At 35.5% G+C, this 17,731-nt stretch overlaps 1 protein-coding gene across 2 annotated transcripts in view; it reads right to left on the bottom strand.

The window, feature by feature from the left end:
• The window catches only part of RPS6KA5 (ribosomal protein S6 kinase A5), a 168,390-nt gene that overhangs the window by 93,587 nt on the left and 57,072 nt on the right, over positions 1-17,731 (bottom strand). For both annotated transcript variants that reach the window (XM_012773942.3, XM_076003775.1), the window contains one exon: positions 101-319. In XM_012773942.3, coding sequence (XP_012629396.2) covers positions 101-319 — 219 coding nt within the window. The remainder of the gene's footprint in view (positions 1-100; positions 320-17,731) is intronic.

The raw sequence follows: 17,731 nt of genomic DNA, 5'->3' as shown, positions 1-17,731 counted from the left end.
AATGTTTCACTTCTAAGTCCAAAGTATGTTGCCCTTTGAGTGCATTACAACTTAACACCCAAATAAAAATGTTTGCATAAAAAGTCTCATAACAACTTACCTAAAATGAGATGAAGTTTGGTTTCTGTCTGGAAAGCATAGTGTAGTGTCACCAAAAATGGCGACTGCCTAATGTGCTCCAAGACTTGTCGTTCTGTCCTTGTATGCTCTGTGGTTTTAGCTTTTTGAACTATTGTTGCCTTTTTCAAAACTTTCATGGCATACAGCTTTCCAGTATCATGACCACTTACTTTACGAACTAGAAATACTTTTCCATAAGCTGAAAATGAAAAGAAAAAAAAATAAAAATAATTAAAATTCTACATAGGCAGAATGGTAATTTATTGGAAATAAAATTTTTATGCATACAAAAACCCCCACTCTTTAAGAGAAAAGGTATCCTTGTGTTGTTTTAAACAGTTCTTTCATGGGGTTTTTCAATTTTATATCAAATATATTTCTAGGCCTAACCCTCAGTATTTAGATATCTAAGCCACTGATGACAAAGTTGTGCTTTCACTCTTTTATTGTTATTCTCTCATCAGTATTTTTAGCTGTAGGAAACTAGCTGTTATTATGGTCAACTAACCACAATCCAATTCTGAAATAAGGACACTTTAGACATTAGATAAAACCTCTAGGTATATATATTTGGTATATTGATATAAACAAATGAAGACAGAATCTCATATACACATATAAATCAAGTCCCTCAAGTATTCCTCCATACTTAATTTAAAATAAAGCCCAAAGCAACATAAGCTGACATTACATAAACAAAAGAGATCTTCAGACTTAATAAACATGAAAAGATCTTAAATTGCAAGCAATACAGACAGAAGTCCCTTTATATCTCTGGGCAGTCATTCATGGCTTACTGGATCAACCTCACCACATTTTTCATAAGTAAGGGCTCTGTTGGGCACAAGCCTGTGTGCGGTATCCCTCCTCCAGGTGGAGGAACTGGGGCCCCATGGGCACTGTGCCTCCTGGGTAGAACATGTTCTCTGCATTTATTTCCTTAGAAAAGTGGGGTAGGGCAGGAAGAGGTGGAAAGAAGAGGGAGGAGGAAGGGCAGACAAAATAAAGACACTATGAGAAAAAAAAGGTGGGTCTTTAATTCATCCCTACAAGGTATAAATTCTCTCTCCAGAGTTAATCTCTTGAAAAATACAAATTCCTTCTGGGATATTTAAGTCTAGTTCCTCTTTAGAAATTAAATGCTTTTATCAGAAAAGCATTTTTAAAAGCAAGTTTCTTTTAAAAGCAAGTTTTAAAAGAAAACTTGAATTAGTCTGAGTTTTGGCTCAGACCAATGCTCCCAAACACTCTGTTCACACTCATACAGCATATACAACCTAATTCCACCATAATCCACCCACTACAATGAGAGAGCTTTAAGAGAGGGGCTCTTGTACTCTGTATGTTATTCATTTTAGTACTTCGGGGAATAGATTATTACGGACACATGAAGCACGGTGTATCAGTGAAAGACTGCAATCCTAAGGAGGAGTGCCAACAGTTATTAAGGACTTGCCTATGCAAGCTCCATGCTAAGCCCCTTCCACACATTCATTCACTTAATCATCACGCCAGCCAATGAAATTAGTACTTTTAGTAATTCCACTTCACAGAGGAGGGTTGAGAATAAAGAACTGGCCAAAAGACTGGGGTAAGCAGCATCATGCCAGGGACCACACTCTTGACCATAAGTGAATAAAAAAGTAATTTCTCATGAGTGCTAGGAATCAGATATTCTGGACCTTAATAAAACCAGTACTGTAAACACATTCTAGAACACAGAAAAAGTTCAGTTTGTGTGTTGTCTCATAGTAAATATACTAATTACAGATTGAGACTTTAGTAAGGCAGAAAGAGAGAGGAGAGGGAGAGGGAGAGGGAGAGGGAGAGGGAGAGGGAGAGGGAGAGGGAGAGGGAGAGGGAGAGGGAGAGGGAGAGGGAGAGGGAGAGGGAGAGGGAGAGGGAGAGGGAGAGGGAGAGGGAGAGGGAGAGGGAGAGGGAGAGGGAGAGAAGAGAAGAGAAGAGAAGAGAAGAGAAGAGAAGAGAAGAGAAGAGAAGAGAAGAGAGAAGAGAGAAGAGAAGGACAGCTTTTAGAAGCTAACAAGTTAACCTAAAGTGTAAAAATGAAATGAAGCTACAAAATATTCTAATGAAGTACACCCTACCTTCTAACAGAGTAATAAGCTATATATATTCAGGAGAAAGTAAAGTCCTGCAAAAGCTTTTGTGTTTCTTACATACACACAGCACCTACCCTAAATTCTTGCTCTCCCAGTTTCCTATCTCCAGAGTGCCATGGTCCTTAGAAATTATAGAATCCATCTATCCTCTCAAAAGTCAGAATTCTTTCCACAACATCACCAAAACATGGCTGTTCAATTTCTTCCCAGGACTTTATATTTGTCTTTTAGCATAGGTGTTGACCATGTGACAAACTGCTGGGTGTTAGCACCTAACATCTGACTATATGTCAGGAACTTTAGATAGATATTAACTCATTCAATTCTTATAACATCCCTACAAGGAGGTAGGAACGATTATCTTTATTTATCACTTTATATATGAAGAAACTGAAGTGTAGGGTGTTGGGCACCTGCCCAAGATCACATTTGTCCATTCTGGTTGACTCCTGAGCCCACATCTTACCTGTGCTCTAGCTACCTCCCTTAAGTGAATGACCTGTTAGGCAAACAAGGAGGGAACTAGACATTAAACTGAAGTCACAATACAGGTCAGGTGTTGCAACAGTAGAATGGACCCAGTGCTACTACTTCCAAGATGAGAAAGTTTTGCAAAGTAACCTATTTTATTGATGGGACGTTCTAAAAATGTTAGAAAATATTTCTTATGTTGAGTAGAAATATATCTCTTCATAATTTTTATCTATTGGTGTTTCTAAACTCTCTGGAATTACAAGAAAACCTTAGTCTTCTTCTCTATAAGATAATTTTAAGGTATTTAAAAATACTTTCATGCCTTACTCTTTATCCTTTATACTCTTTCTCCTCTATACTTTCTCCTTACTCTTTCCTCCGTAGGCCAATCTTAAAGTAAGATGACTTTCAGATCTCTCACCACTGAAAGGGTGGTGGGCTTGTAGTTTATTTTTCTTTGGTTTCTTTCCTGTTACTTTAAAAAAAAATTGCATTTTACTCTAAATAAGCATGCAGGTAACATGGGATGTTAATGCATATGGTCAAATAATACACAATCATCCTCCTTGCCATGTGATGATATCCAAAAGTTTCCCAATAATATGACTTAAAGACCACACACCCCGCCAATATAATTATGTCCACCTGTCAGAAAATTTCCTGGAAAAAGCTACGATGCAGCTCACAATCTTTTGTTTTTACTTTTATAGTTGCCATGATTAATGCTAAGGCACAGTACTTCTATCACGGTAACTGCCAGTAGGTGCTTATGTCAACGAAATTCAAGGAATGCCTTACAACACTGCAAACAAATATTTCAGACAAGGGTCTTACTTCTGAGAAGGATGCAGCTGAATAACTGAAATATAGTTGTCTCTAGTCTTCTTTTTTAAGCACCCATAGGGCTGCTTAGCACATTGCCAAGGGTAAAACACATTCACCATGGGAGAGATGGTGAAGAAGCTACCTTACCTGGTTAAACTGGTTTATAGCTCAAAGCAGAGGGAGAAAGTGAAGTAGTCCTATTGAATAATGTCACCCACTCCAGAACCACCTATCTATTTTCCAATATTTCAAGAGAGGCCATTGAAAATGGAAGTGGTGGCAATATTACTTTCTTTTAGTTTGCAACTAGATGAGTAACTGCCTGCAAGTGCAGCCAACTCCTGCCTTTCACTCATTATGTATGCACTGACATTATTAGAGTAATCCTTTTTTAAAAGCCTCTTTTAGAACCAAAGGCTACTGATGGAGAAAATACCTTTGGCCAAAAAAGATAAAAACAACAGTACTTCTTGTTCTAATGGAGCCCCTAAGATGGATGCTTGGCAGGATTTGCTGCTTATATGAAGACATGAGCTGCGTGTCTTAGTATGACTCTAACTTCTGCATCGATATGTAACAGCATCAAATCCTCGCTAGCATAGAACTCTTGTCTACTGCTATGAATCTTATCAGCTACATCACAGCAAGGCCTTTTCAAGATATTCTGTCAAGAAACGTGAGCATAAGACAGCATGAAGTTCACTGGTTTTCCAGAGGACTAGTCCTGCAGCACTTGACTAAACCTGACGTAGAAGTTCCACTTATTTTGAGATTGAGGGAAAGTACATTCTAAGAACAAATGACAGGAAGGATTACTTCCTGACTTAGCTTGGCAGACACCAGTGACCACTTAAATGAGGTGAATCTTTCAATTTAAGGCCCTACAGACACCATTTTGGATGCTGCTGAAAGCCAGTGTGCTTTTTTAGGTAAGCAGCCATTTCAGAAAAGAAAATTGGAAGACAACTATGTAAACTTTTCCAAAGCTGGAGAAAGACTTCTATAGGTTGGAGGAACACTGCAGATATGTTATAAAGGTTACTTCTGCTCAAACTGAAATGTGGATTCATAATTCTATTCTACCTGATGTAGACAGTACAATGTTGACCAACCTTGTTAATAATGATTTAAGTGGCTTTGATAGTAAAGGAAATATGTAAAATGAAACAAAGGAAGTATTGTGGAGAAATTTCTGGTTCCTTGGAATAGGTAAGTCTCTTCTCAGTTTGCTTTTTTAAATGTAGGACTCTTATTCCATTTGCCACAATTATCATTATGAATCAGGTTTTTAACACTTGTTGCCATAATAAAAAAAAGTTTAAAATGACTGACAGTTTTAAAACAAGAAGATATTCATGCTGCAATGTCAAAAGCTACTGCACAATTTCAAATTCTTTTTTAAGCCAAGCAAAAGCAGAATTCTTACTGAAATTTACCTTGAACATAATTAAACTGACCATTTCACTTTATCTGTAAAATTTGAATTTATTAAAAATGTTCAGAAAATAGTCTTTAGTGTTCACATTAAAATGAAAATGAGGTTAGTGTATTAAAAATACTTTTATGGTCTGTCTGTGAAAGCAATCAGTTTTCAATGTAATATAATCAAATGCATGCACGATATTGCAAGTGTATGCGTTTACATGCATTATTCTGGAGGAAGTAGGCTGGAGCCATAAAAGGTTAAGAGCAATTGTTCAAAGGCCTCTGATTTGTGTCCTTCCTTACGGTGCTTTCAACTCAGACATGCTGCTCTTACTAGAACACAAACAGCTAAACCACTGTGAGACCAACATTTTCTGTCATTCAAACTTTATTAATGCAGCTTAAAACTATATACATTGTATATACCGCTTACTAGCCATGCCATACTTTGAGTTCATAGAAACTTATAAACTATTATACTTAAGCTAATGCTCTAAAAAAAAAAAAAAAAAAAAAAAACCAAAACAGCAGAAACTCTCTAAGTGACTTCCACTTAGCCAACTCTCAAGACTGATACTCCCCTGCCCTCTGTAAACACGCCACTGACTGCCCATGACTAGGTCACCCATGTGCTCGTGCCCCCATGCTGTTCCACACCAGTCACTGATATTTATTGCCTTACGCGTTTATGCTTGTTGTATATGTTATTCTTATTATATAATTTCATTACATATTACATAAACCACTGAAATGTGAATATGAAAGAACAGAGAAAAATGAGGTTGAATGTCTTGAAAAGACCAGATAAAAGCAAGATGCTTTTTTTAAAAAAAGGAACTGCTAGAAAATTAGGTGTGAGTGAAACAGCTATAAAAGGCTAAGGGGAAAAAATGTGAAAATCTAAAAGGATTTGGTATAAAAATTACTTCAAATTTGTCTGATTCTCACTTTAAAGAACCTGAAACTGCTAATTTTACATCATGCATTCAATTGTGTTTTGTGCAAAATATACCACTATTTATAAATCTATTCTCAAAGAGTCCTGTGCCTACATCCAAAGACTGGCAAGTGAATGTATATTTATACATTTTAAGTAAAAAATAATATGTTCAAATATATATATATCTTTTCTCTTTTGATTCCCACTTGAACCAACATTTTTTGATTGACAAGTACCAACTGTGTCATATGAGAGAGTTTCTAATAACTGAAGGATCATATTAATCACTGCTGAAATTCATCCTTCTAGATTATTAGAAAATTGTGAAATGGTGACTTGGTCATCAACCATCTAGCTATGCCTCCCAGTGTGCTTACATCCTCAATCTAGTAAGTATGTCTTTTATGCCATCATCTACATTTTTGATTAAAATACAACGATCTGGCTTAACACACCTGATTTCCCATCACTCTTATGATAAAGAGCATCCTTAACATAACCCCAAGCTTCTAAATTATCAGGCATCTATCTAACTCTGTACCTTCCCACCATCTCATTTAGCTAACTCCTTCAGAACTCAAATCAATAATCCTTTCCTGATTTCCCAGACTAGAAAAACCCCTCTCATTTTAGGTTCTCATAACCCCATGCATTTCTCTATCATAGAAATCATCAGAAATGTAATTTATTTGTGTGACTGTACCATTAGCAGATAACTCTGAAGCTGGCAGGTCATAGAAAATCAAATAATCCTCAATACATTTTTTAAAATGAACAAACAAGCAAGTAAACAGGACAAGACCAATGAAAGAGCTCTGTAACGTACTGCAAAATACCCTTCTCTCAGATGACAATTTCAACCTGAAGTTGAAGCTGGGTCTTTAGCAAAATAATCTAGCAATTCAGATCCATATTAGAGAGCCACAGTTGGCCAATTCTTTCCCTTTTAGGAAGAAGCAGTGAACTTGAATGAAGTAATCTCTTTCAATTTTGGTATTAAATCTGACTCCTGGCTACATTTCCTGGGGAAAGTGAACTCAGGAAACCTAGCTGCCACCATTTTAGAACAGGAAAATATCTTAACATAGTGACATCTATATATGGCCACTGCTTTGTAATCTGCCACAACTATGTAAGAACTAATTACGATGCCTAGCCACATCCCTTCCTCACATGTAATTTAACTTGGGGAATGATTCCCATCTTTCCACATGTGATATGTGCTGCACACTAACTCCCAGCTCCAACAATCAATCCACCTGTGCATCCCCACCCTCTTCCCCTGAAGAACCTCATTCACCCTAAGAAAATAGTGCCAGAAATGGATCCAAACAAGAAACATACTCTTGGAACTCTAAGCTTCACTTGCCCTGCCTTGGAAAGCTGGTCTGGTTAACAGGCAGCCAAACGTACACAGTAAGTAATACTACGGTGGTATATACCAATGCCCCAAGTAAAACCACCGTCATTGAAGGATTCTCAGAGAAGCAGCTTCATTTTAGTGTTAGTGCAGCACAGCTATACACAAAAAGCAAACATTCAGAGTTCAAAATGAAAGTAAGTGGCTATAATTTTGTACTTCTAAAGGCTCATCTGAAACATCTGATTGGATCTCATGATCAAAAAGAACCCTACTGTCTATCCCAATAAATTCTCTAAAATCTATTCTGTTTGAAGACAGATCAACAGAAAGCACCTCACTGGGACTATAGCAGTAGCTATGTTCTACTCAGAAGGATGTCAGTAAATTGAGGTTTAATCTTGTATGTCACTTTTTAAAGAGATTACCTTTAAAAAAAGAATTAAGCCTTTTTGAGAATCTCTGTCTCTTTTGTCAAAGATGCTAATATTTTCATGATACTATTTAATTCCCATACTATAGGAGCCATTTGATAACTTTAGTGCTTGTTAAAAGTCTCTGCAGATCAGTGTTTGTTTCGAACTGTGGGCTGTGACCCATTAGTGGATGATGATATCAATTCAGTGGGTTCAACTAGCATTTTAAAAAACTGAAATAGAACTGGATATATTAAAAGTGTTTCATGAAACTTTTTTTTCTTCTTTAAAAACACATGCAAATATGTGTATGTATATATGAATGTAAGCAAATCTGAGTAAATTAGAGGGAAAGGAAGAACAATATAGAACTATGGTAAGAAACAGACTTTAGCTATTGCCAGACTACCTGGATTTGAGTCTTAGATATGCTCTTTACTAACAGTGTGCCCTTGGGCAAAATATTTAACATATCTCTGTCTCAATTCCCTCATTAGGGATAGTAACAGTTCCTATAATCATATGGTTTGGGGATTAAATAAGTTAATATAAGAATCTAGAATAGGGTTTGGCAGTTAACAAACACTGTATAAACATTAGTGAAAAAAGTGTGTGTGTGTGTGTGTGTGTATGGGTGTCTATACACATACATAAATACTTACACTGAGTTGCAATCTAAAAATATACCTATTTCTTGCTATGGTTAACAATTTTAAAAGCTTGAAAGCTACTGTTCTAAATGAATTTATATAGCACCCTTATTTAAAAACTATAAATTAAATAGGTCAAAGAATTTTCCCTTTTGCTTTACCTCTTAGTAATTTAAGACTCAATTGCAATGACTATCTCATCCCAGATGTCTAACAACTATTTCCCTTTTCTTTAATCTGGCTTTTGTTCTGTTTTTATTTTTTCTCTCTTTTATTTCTTTAAGGTTCCCTTTAAAAAATTTTTGTTATCTTTGAAAGCCCCTTTAAAAATAGGTAAATTTCAAAACACATTTAAAATAAAATGCATCTGATTTTACATATTTATCAAAAAGCAATGATTCTTAAATTCCTTTACACAACAGATATCAACGGCACACTACACTTCTAATATTTTTTTAAAAATCTACAAAACAAAGTATTTCAATATAATTTTAAAGTAAAATGGAGAAGTTTAGGAATTTAATATAACTATTTTTTAAGTTAGCTATTGTTGGCAGGATTTGTGAAATCATAAAAACAAAATTTCTAAGATTAAAAAGCTTAGACTGAAAAAAAAATAGATTACTCTGCGAACATTAAAGAAAAACTATGAACCCAAAATATGTTTGCTTAAATAAACTGATGTAAGAGCATATGAAATCACAAGTAGTAATTTTTTGGAGGTAGGTCATTTGTTTTAGGCATAAACATTTATATTCTCTTTAGGTAAGAAATTCATAATAAAAGTGCCACTATTCTAGATTTAATTCTATTTTAGTTTTTAAATTAATCAGAGCCATTTGACTCACTTCCTTAACCATTATAGTGGTCAACAACAGTTGTACAGCAGAATCGGAGGCATAAATCAGTACATTTCCTCATAGATGGTGACAACTCCAGAAAAAAAGACTTAATATATAAGAAGGTTGAAAGTAAAAATAATTAAGGGACTAATTACATATAGATTCCATTTACATATGCTGCATTAGCTGGACTAAGTACAAAATAATCTTTCTCCTAGCACTTCTTGAGTTTCAGAGAAAGCCCTGAGACTCTACATGCATTAAACCAACTTGTAACTGCATGCATGGATGTAGCTGTGGCTAACTCCTGTTTCCACAAGGATGATCCATGTGATTCATAAGCCATTTCTTACTCCTGATCCTAAATGACTTGAAAACCAAAGAGTTCTGGTCCATCTGGGAAGAAGAAAAAGCTGCAAAGGAAACTATGTCCTATTGCAAAGTCTAAACTTGGAGATAACTATCCATGGATTTGGTTATGAGAGAATCTTACTAAAAAATAAGAACAGCAAAACAAGAATCAAGGAAGACTAAGAAGCATATTCATAAATAAGTCTCTATTTATATCTCCACAAACAAGCTGTTTCCCTAACTAGTCATGTCTTAACTGCCGGAGTTAATGACCATCTGTAGTAGATGCTGACGGTGTCCTGCCAGATCCCCTTCGCAGGCTGGGATGTCTGTAGTCCAGCTGCTCTGAGTATTGGCTGCTAATGGCCCACAGCTGCCCCCTTCTCTGGAGAGAGGCCTAAGTTGGGCAGGAGTCACCTTCCCTGGGAAGTTATGTGCCACCATTTCCTACTCCACCCCCACCAAAACAGCCCACAGCCAATGACTAACATGGGCATAGAAAGCCTACCTCCTCGCCCTTGCTCCAAAACTTCCCATTAGTTCAGGCTGACTCTTTACCCAGCTTAGAACACATGCATGCTTAGGCTCTTCCCCTGCCCATTCTGCTTCCCTCACTCTCTTTCTCCTGAAAGCACTCCTGCAATAAATCACATGCGCCCAAATCCCTGTCCTGGGCTCTGCTTCCAGCTAACATGACCTGATACAGCATCAGTGATAAATCAAATTATATTTACAATAGAGAGACAATGTCAATCAACACCTTCGTATGGAATCATCTTTTAATTATGGCATAGAACAACACAAACATTTGACCTCTAAGATTTACATAAACAACATAGGCTTACACTGAAGCATAAGATATGGTGGGTACACAAAGATGCAAAAGTATAAATTTTTGAATAACAATTTTGACAATTTATTGAATACATGCTTTCAAAGGTACTATTTTAATAGGGATACTTTCCAAACACTTAAAAGAATAAAGTGACAAATGATGACTAAGTCATCATACTTTTAAAAACAGTCTTTACATGACTCAACCAAAGTTTTTTTCACCACTATCATGTCACACAAAAAGTAGCAGTATCTTTAAGTTGTCTGGTGCAATTTCCAGCACCCTCTAGTGGCAAACTACCCAGAAAAAATAGACGTATGTCTTATTTAATAAATGAAATGTGTTTCTGAAAATCTGCTATAAAAAGACTTAAAATAAACAAGACTATCCTGTCAGGGAGATTTTCACATAGTCTGGAACCAATCAGTAAGGAAATGGCACTTAAGGCTGGGGTAAAAAGCCCAAAGATAGTCTCTACTAGATAAATCAGTATTTCCACAGAACAACTTGCAAGATCTGCTGCTGGTTAGATGATCAAAAAAGAAAAAAGAAAAGAAATCTACATAAGAAAAAAGTGAACTTAAGAGGGCACCAGGGACCAAGGTAGGTACAAATGGTTATTGCTCATTAGACACAGCTGTAGGATAGGCACTTTGACTTTCTTTCTACACTTGGCCAGCACTCACTCCAAGGTTTCATGAATCCAGAAATAATTCTACATTGCATGAAGACCAGATCTGTATTGTCCAATTTGTGAGGTAATATATATTTTTAAATACTTACTACTTCATCCCCAGCACGCAGAACAGTGTCTGCCTCTCAATAAATACATGTGAATGAATGACTCCCGAAAGCAATGGGAATGAACTTAAAAAGTTTTCAATAGAAAAGTGACACGATCAAATTTGTATTTCAGAGAGATCATTCTGGCTGTGGTGTGGAAATGGATTAGCAAAGATCAGCCTGAAACTAGGAGGACCTTTGGTGGTGGTTGTTCCCCTGTTGCAGGACATATTTTAGGCTTTACGATAAAATATTCATTAAGAAATTACATTCACTTATGTATCAAGCTAATCTGAAAGCACAGTAATACATAATGTTAGCTTTTTTAGAAGCTGAGCTACTGTCCTTTTTTAGCTTGCACAATAATAACTAAAAATTATATAAGCATTTACTATGTATCAGGCAATCTAAACATTTTATTACTCATATGATGTATATTTTAGTATAAGACTGTTAACTTAATACTATAATACACTATAATACACTAAGGTTGTTCAGAACCTAAGATGTCTGAATAGTCAAGAGAAGAAAAGTAAGAGATAAATATAATCTTTTCATTTGATATGTTATTTTTAAGGTAATATAAAAATCAAATTCTTATAAATGCTAATAAAATTTCAACTACCAACATTTCATTTATGAGATATTTTTTCATTTGTTAAATTTTTTTCTATTAGAAATATCATTTTAGTTGAAATTACTCTCAGAGATGCTAACAAAGTGAGTGACTATATAAAATAACTAATAATCTCTCCTTTTGAGTTAAGTCCTAATAATTTTGTTTTTCCTAGTTAGGTTACAGCTTTACAATGGCATTCCCTGTTCAATAAATAACCACAACTGATGGCTATTTAGCAACTGGCAATTCATATCTATTATCTCATTAATTTTATAACATTGTGAGATAGGTATTATTAACTTATGCCAAAAGGGACTTGTGCTCAGAGTTCATATGATTTATTCAAAAAATTCAAGTAAGCAATGATAGTATCAAGATTCAAATCTGAGTCTTCTAAGTCATTCTTGAGACCCACACACTCCACACCAGGAGAAAGCACCAAAATTGGAAGAGTAAATTAACTTGGCCAATCCTTCTATGGTTATGTGGCAAAATTTTTATTTTTTATTTTTTGTCATTGTAAGAAAAGACCACATCAGATCTCCAAAGTGCACGACCATGTATGATGCATAAAGAAAATTCAGAGAATACTCAAGTCCTTTGGCTGAGACTTTCATGTTCCACTTCATTATCAGAATTACTAATAAGGTATATAAACAGGTATATTTCAAGACTTTCTTCTGGGCCGGGCGTGGTGGTTCACGCCTGTAATCCTAGCACTCTGGGAGGCCGAGGTGTGTGGATTGCTCGAGGTCAGGAGTTCAAAACCAGCTTGAGCAAGAGTGAGACCCCCGTCTCTACTATAAATAGAAATAAATTAATTGGCCAACTAATATATATAGAAAAAATTAGCCGGGCATGTGGCACATGCCTGTAGTCCCAGCTACTCGGGAGGCTGAGGCAGAAGGATTGCTTGAGCCCAGGAGTTTGAGGTTGCTGTGAGCTAGGCTGATGCCACGGCACTCACTCTAGCCTGGACAACAAAATGAGACACTGTCTCTAAATAAATAAATAAATACTTTCTTCTCCTATACTTGGACAGATATCTCAAAGAAAGCAAAATTGTCAAAATAAAGGCAGCAAAACAGGAAATAAATTTTTACAAATAAAAACATTATTCCCATAAATAATCCAAAATTTCATCATGAAACAAAATAATTCTAAAAGTTGAACCAAAGATATTTCCTGGACTTTGGAGTATCAATTTCAAGAAGAATGCTAGAGATAACAGCATAAATGATATACTTTTTAGATCATTATTATACTTCATACTGCTATGGGAAGGGGCAGGGTAACAGGGTTGGAAAAATATAGATGGATGATCTTAAAAGCCTATAATCTAGGAGAAAGATAGCAGATGTGAAGGAAAGTTCCAAGAACAACTCAGTGCTATGTTCTCTATGAAGGGCTCTCAGTGCAACAATTCAGAGAATGAAGCAATGTGGGCAGGACAGCTGGAAAAGAGAAGGAGCACTGCAGCTGGAGGAACAAGATAAGGCAAGACTTCAAGGGTGGGAAAGTACACATAATTGTAGGGGAGTAAAAGAAAATAAACTGGACTATAAGTAGGCAGAATATCAGAGTTACTTGGGAAAAAAGACGGGAAACTGAAAGCAAGGCAAGAATTTGGACTTGAATAATGAACTGGGGGAAAAGGTACTATAATGTTCTTAAACAGGAGAATTACACAATAATGTTGTATTTTAATAAGGCTGCATATTATTTATAACAGAATATAGTATACGATGCATAAAATGTAGGAGAGAGCCTGCAGAAAGGCAGCCCAGTTAAGACATCCCTTGCAACAATCCATATATAAGGTAAAATGAGCGATGGCACCTAGGAACAAAAACAAAAAGGTAAATTCAAGGGTTATTTTGAAGGAAAAATTACAGAAAATTTGAACAAACTAGAAATGAAGAAGCCAAAATAGAGAAGAATCAAAAATTATTTTAAAGTTCCTAGCTTAGGAAACTGATCAATAAATTAGTGATAAACCAAAGGAAACAAGATCACTCGAAAGAGAAACAAATCAATACTCTGAGTAAAAGAGAATTTTTATGATTATATGTATTTAAGTACGAGATCAAAAAATCTTTCATATTTAAGTATTACACAAAGTCTTCAAGATATCTGAATAGCATTTTTCCTAGTTCAAATATATAAATTAATTCATCAATAGAGTTTTCAGTTTCATTTTCAAAGAAAATCTTATATGACATATAAAGACATCTGATGAGGCTTTTCTATTATTCTAAGTAGTGCTGAAAAAATTATCTTAAAAAGGTAATGAAACTGAAAGATGAGTGGTGAAATTTTTGAATAAAAATTGAGATTTTATTATATTCATATTAAAAGTTTCCACCTACTCCATTTAGTCATCAAAAGTGTGATTTTTAAATGCAGAAGTACCTACAACGACATTTTTTAGTTATTCCATCTTCTCATGAGAACACTATACTGTCAGCTGACAAAAAGGAAAAGCATTATCCATGACTGACAATAGACCCTTTATAGGACAGTGAACAGCATGAAATGGAAATGCAAAACTTTGCAGAATTGTCTTAAAGGCGTATGATCAAACCACTCAAAGCTGAGATAGATAATGAGTCAAAGTATTAAATGTGTTAAGAGAACATATACACGTTTGATTTTATAAATCTGATATTAAAAATTACACATACATGAAAAAAAGAGGATAATTTCCCCTCATCATACTGTCCAAGTGTGTTTTTTGGAATTAAAGTTATACTAGCCTCATACAATGACTTGGAGAAAATAATTCTTTTTCTGTTCTCTGAAAGAGTCTGTAGAAGATTAGAATTATCTATGCCTTAAATGTTTGACAGAACTCATTCGTAAAACTGTACCAAGTATCTTCCTAGTGGGAAGATTTTTCAACCAGTTTGGTATTGTACACATTACAAGATTCTTAGGCTTGTTAAACTTGAAGAACACTATCTCAGAACACTAACTCCTGTCACCTCCCAAATTATATGCTATTTTTCTAATTTTTCAGTTTCTTAACCCCACAAATGAGGCATCATGAGCACAGCTTCACACAGTACTGTTTACATTTTGTTTGTTCACCAATTCTTTTTGTATCTCAGAAATTCTCCAGGTATCATTTTCCTTCTCCCCTAAAACTATTTCCTTTAGAAAGTCTATTAGTGAGGATCTATTGGTAGAAAACACCCTCAGTTTTTGTATGTCTGAAAATGTGTACGTTGCCCACACTTCTGGAAACAGTTTTGCTGGGTATACAATTTTATATTAACAGTTATTTTCTCTGGCATTTTGAAGATTGTATTCCAGTTTCCTATAGCTTCTATTGTTGCTGCTGAAAAGTTAATTGTTCAATTGTTGTTCCTTTATAAGCATGTCTTTTCTCTCTGGCTACTTTTTAGGAATTTATGTGTCTCTTTTGTTCATCAGTTTCTTTCTACTGAATCTACACAAAAATTTTTTTTTACTTGTCTGCTTGGGATTTTCTGTGTTTCCAATATCTGCAAATTCATATATTTAATTGATTCTAGTAAATTCTTAGCTAGTATGCCTTTGAATAGTGACTTTGCTCATTCTATAAGCTCCTTCTGGAACTCTAATTAGACAAATGTTATATCTTCTCTGTCTATTCTCTATGTCTTAATTGCTTTCTTATATATGTCTTTTTTCCATAGTCTGCATAATCTTCCTCAAATCTATGGTGAGCTTGGGAAGTAATAGCTAAACGGTTGTGAGTAGAGAAAATGTTACAAAATTGACTGGAGTGAAAGCTAGCTGTGCAATTTTATGAATATACTAAAACCATTGAATTGTACACTTTAAATGGGTGAACTATATGGTATGTGAGTTACATCTCAATAAAGGTATTATCAAAAAAAATGAAGATAAAACACATAATATAAAAACAATTTATAATATAAATTGACCTTAAAAGCTTTTGACCAGATGTCACAAACACAATTTTCAAGGGAACTGAGTTACTATAGAACTGTAACCCTCTTTCCCCTTTGAGTAAATACTGCCTTTGAAATGGGAAACGAAGGTAGGAATAAAGGATCTTATTTTGATATTTTGAAAGCATGACTTCTTAGGGACAGGGTAGGCTAGAGCTAGTTTTAAAAAAATGCATCTTTACAAATGATCTGAAAGTGAAAATGCCTAATAAAATCTCCAAATTGACAATTATACCAAATTCTGACAATAAAATGTTTAGTTCATGGGAATAAACTATTCATTGGGATTATTCATTGGTAGCTGCAAAGGTTAAGCCTATATGACATGCTAAACTACTCAAGGAGGTTATGAAGACCTAGTATTGGGCAATGCCCCAGGCATGAAGGCTCATTATTGAATGCCCTAAAGACAACTTACAAACATGAATTTAAACATAGTATGAGGCTAGGGCAGTGGTTGGGATTGATTAAGAAAGCCAGGAGAAAGGATTTTTCTCTTGCTAGAAGGTTTGGCATTTTGGAAGGTATGGGCAGATACCCTTATATGGACAGGTACAATCTATCCTGTCAGGGGCTGGGACTCTAAGAAAGCACAGAGTCCCTGAAAGCATGAAGCTAAACTGTAATGGGGAAGAAAAATGGCCTGTCTTCTGAGGTTCTGCCTCCCCTTCCAAGAAAAGAGCCCTAGGCCTGCTGAGGATAGAAAAAAAGAGTTAAAAGCTTCCTTGTACCACATGTACTCACCAGCAAATTGGTATCAACGGATCAACACCTAAGTGGACATATAGGAATAACATTTATCGGGTGTCGGGCGGTTGAGGGGGGGGATGGGTATATACAAACATAATGAATGAGATATGCAACATCTGGGGGATGGTCACACTTGAAGCTCTGACTAAAGGGGGGAGGGGGGCATGGGCAATATACATAACCTTAACATTTGTACCCTCATAATATGCTGAAATAAATAAAACACACACACACACACACAAGCCTCCTTGTACCTTTACATGAAGGAAAATGAGAGTAGCCAGTCCTTACAACAGTGATGACTGCAGAGCAACATATTCTAGGAGGAGGGTTGAAGAGGAAAGGTAGACACCTGACAAGACCAGCTACATAACTGGCAGTGCCCAGTGCAAAATGAAAATGTGGGGTGCCTTATTCATGATTTATTAAGAATTTCAGAACAGTGACAGCAGAGCTCAGCTCTGGGGTGTAATTACACCAATGGGGGTCTTCTAAGTGTGAGGAGGTCTACAACTGCATGGGTCACATATGCCCCTGAAGTCAACCCTGACTCCTGGGCAGCAAGAGCAGTGGCAGCAAAAATTCAGGAGGCACAGGAAAGTACAGCAGAAAATCAAGGCCATCTAAAACCCCACCACCCAGGGACCATCACTGTTACCATCTGGTGTATCTACCAGAGATTTTTGCACATACATATATACATGTAGACACTTATTTATATAATTTTTTATATCATGGAAATGGTACACTGTATATTCTCTTCTGTAGAATAACACCACTTGGATGATGGGCACACCTATAGCCATGACTCAACCATTACAAAAGTGATCCATGTAACCAAAAACATTTGTACCTCTTCATATTATAAAATAAAAATAAAAAATGTTTTAAAACCTTATTAAGTTTAAAACATGCTAGTAAATATAGATCATTTCAATCCTATTATATAGATTATAAAACATATAGGTCCATGTTCCATTTAACTCAAATCCCTATTGCTGGGTTTTGAGTTTTTCATTATTACAATTTATATGCACTGAATATCAATAGAGTTGAGTAAAGATTAAATAAGTCAATCAATACAAAGCACTTCACAGAGCACTTGGCATGTAACAAGCACTCCATAAATATTAGTCATTTTTTAAATATTGTATCCTGTGTAAAGGTTGAACTAATTTACATTCCCAATAGCAAGGTAAAAGAGATTGATTTCCCTAAATCCTTGCCAATTCTTTCAATTTTTGCCTTCTATGAATGGTCTG

The sequence above is a fragment of the Microcebus murinus genome, chromosome 6 (assembly GCF_040939455.1).
Source record: "Microcebus murinus isolate Inina chromosome 6, M.murinus_Inina_mat1.0, whole genome shotgun sequence".
Lineage (NCBI taxonomy): Eukaryota > Metazoa > Chordata > Mammalia > Primates > Cheirogaleidae > Microcebus > Microcebus murinus.
Note: the sequence above shows the minus strand (reverse complement) of the source record. Positions and strands in the feature narration are given on the sequence as shown.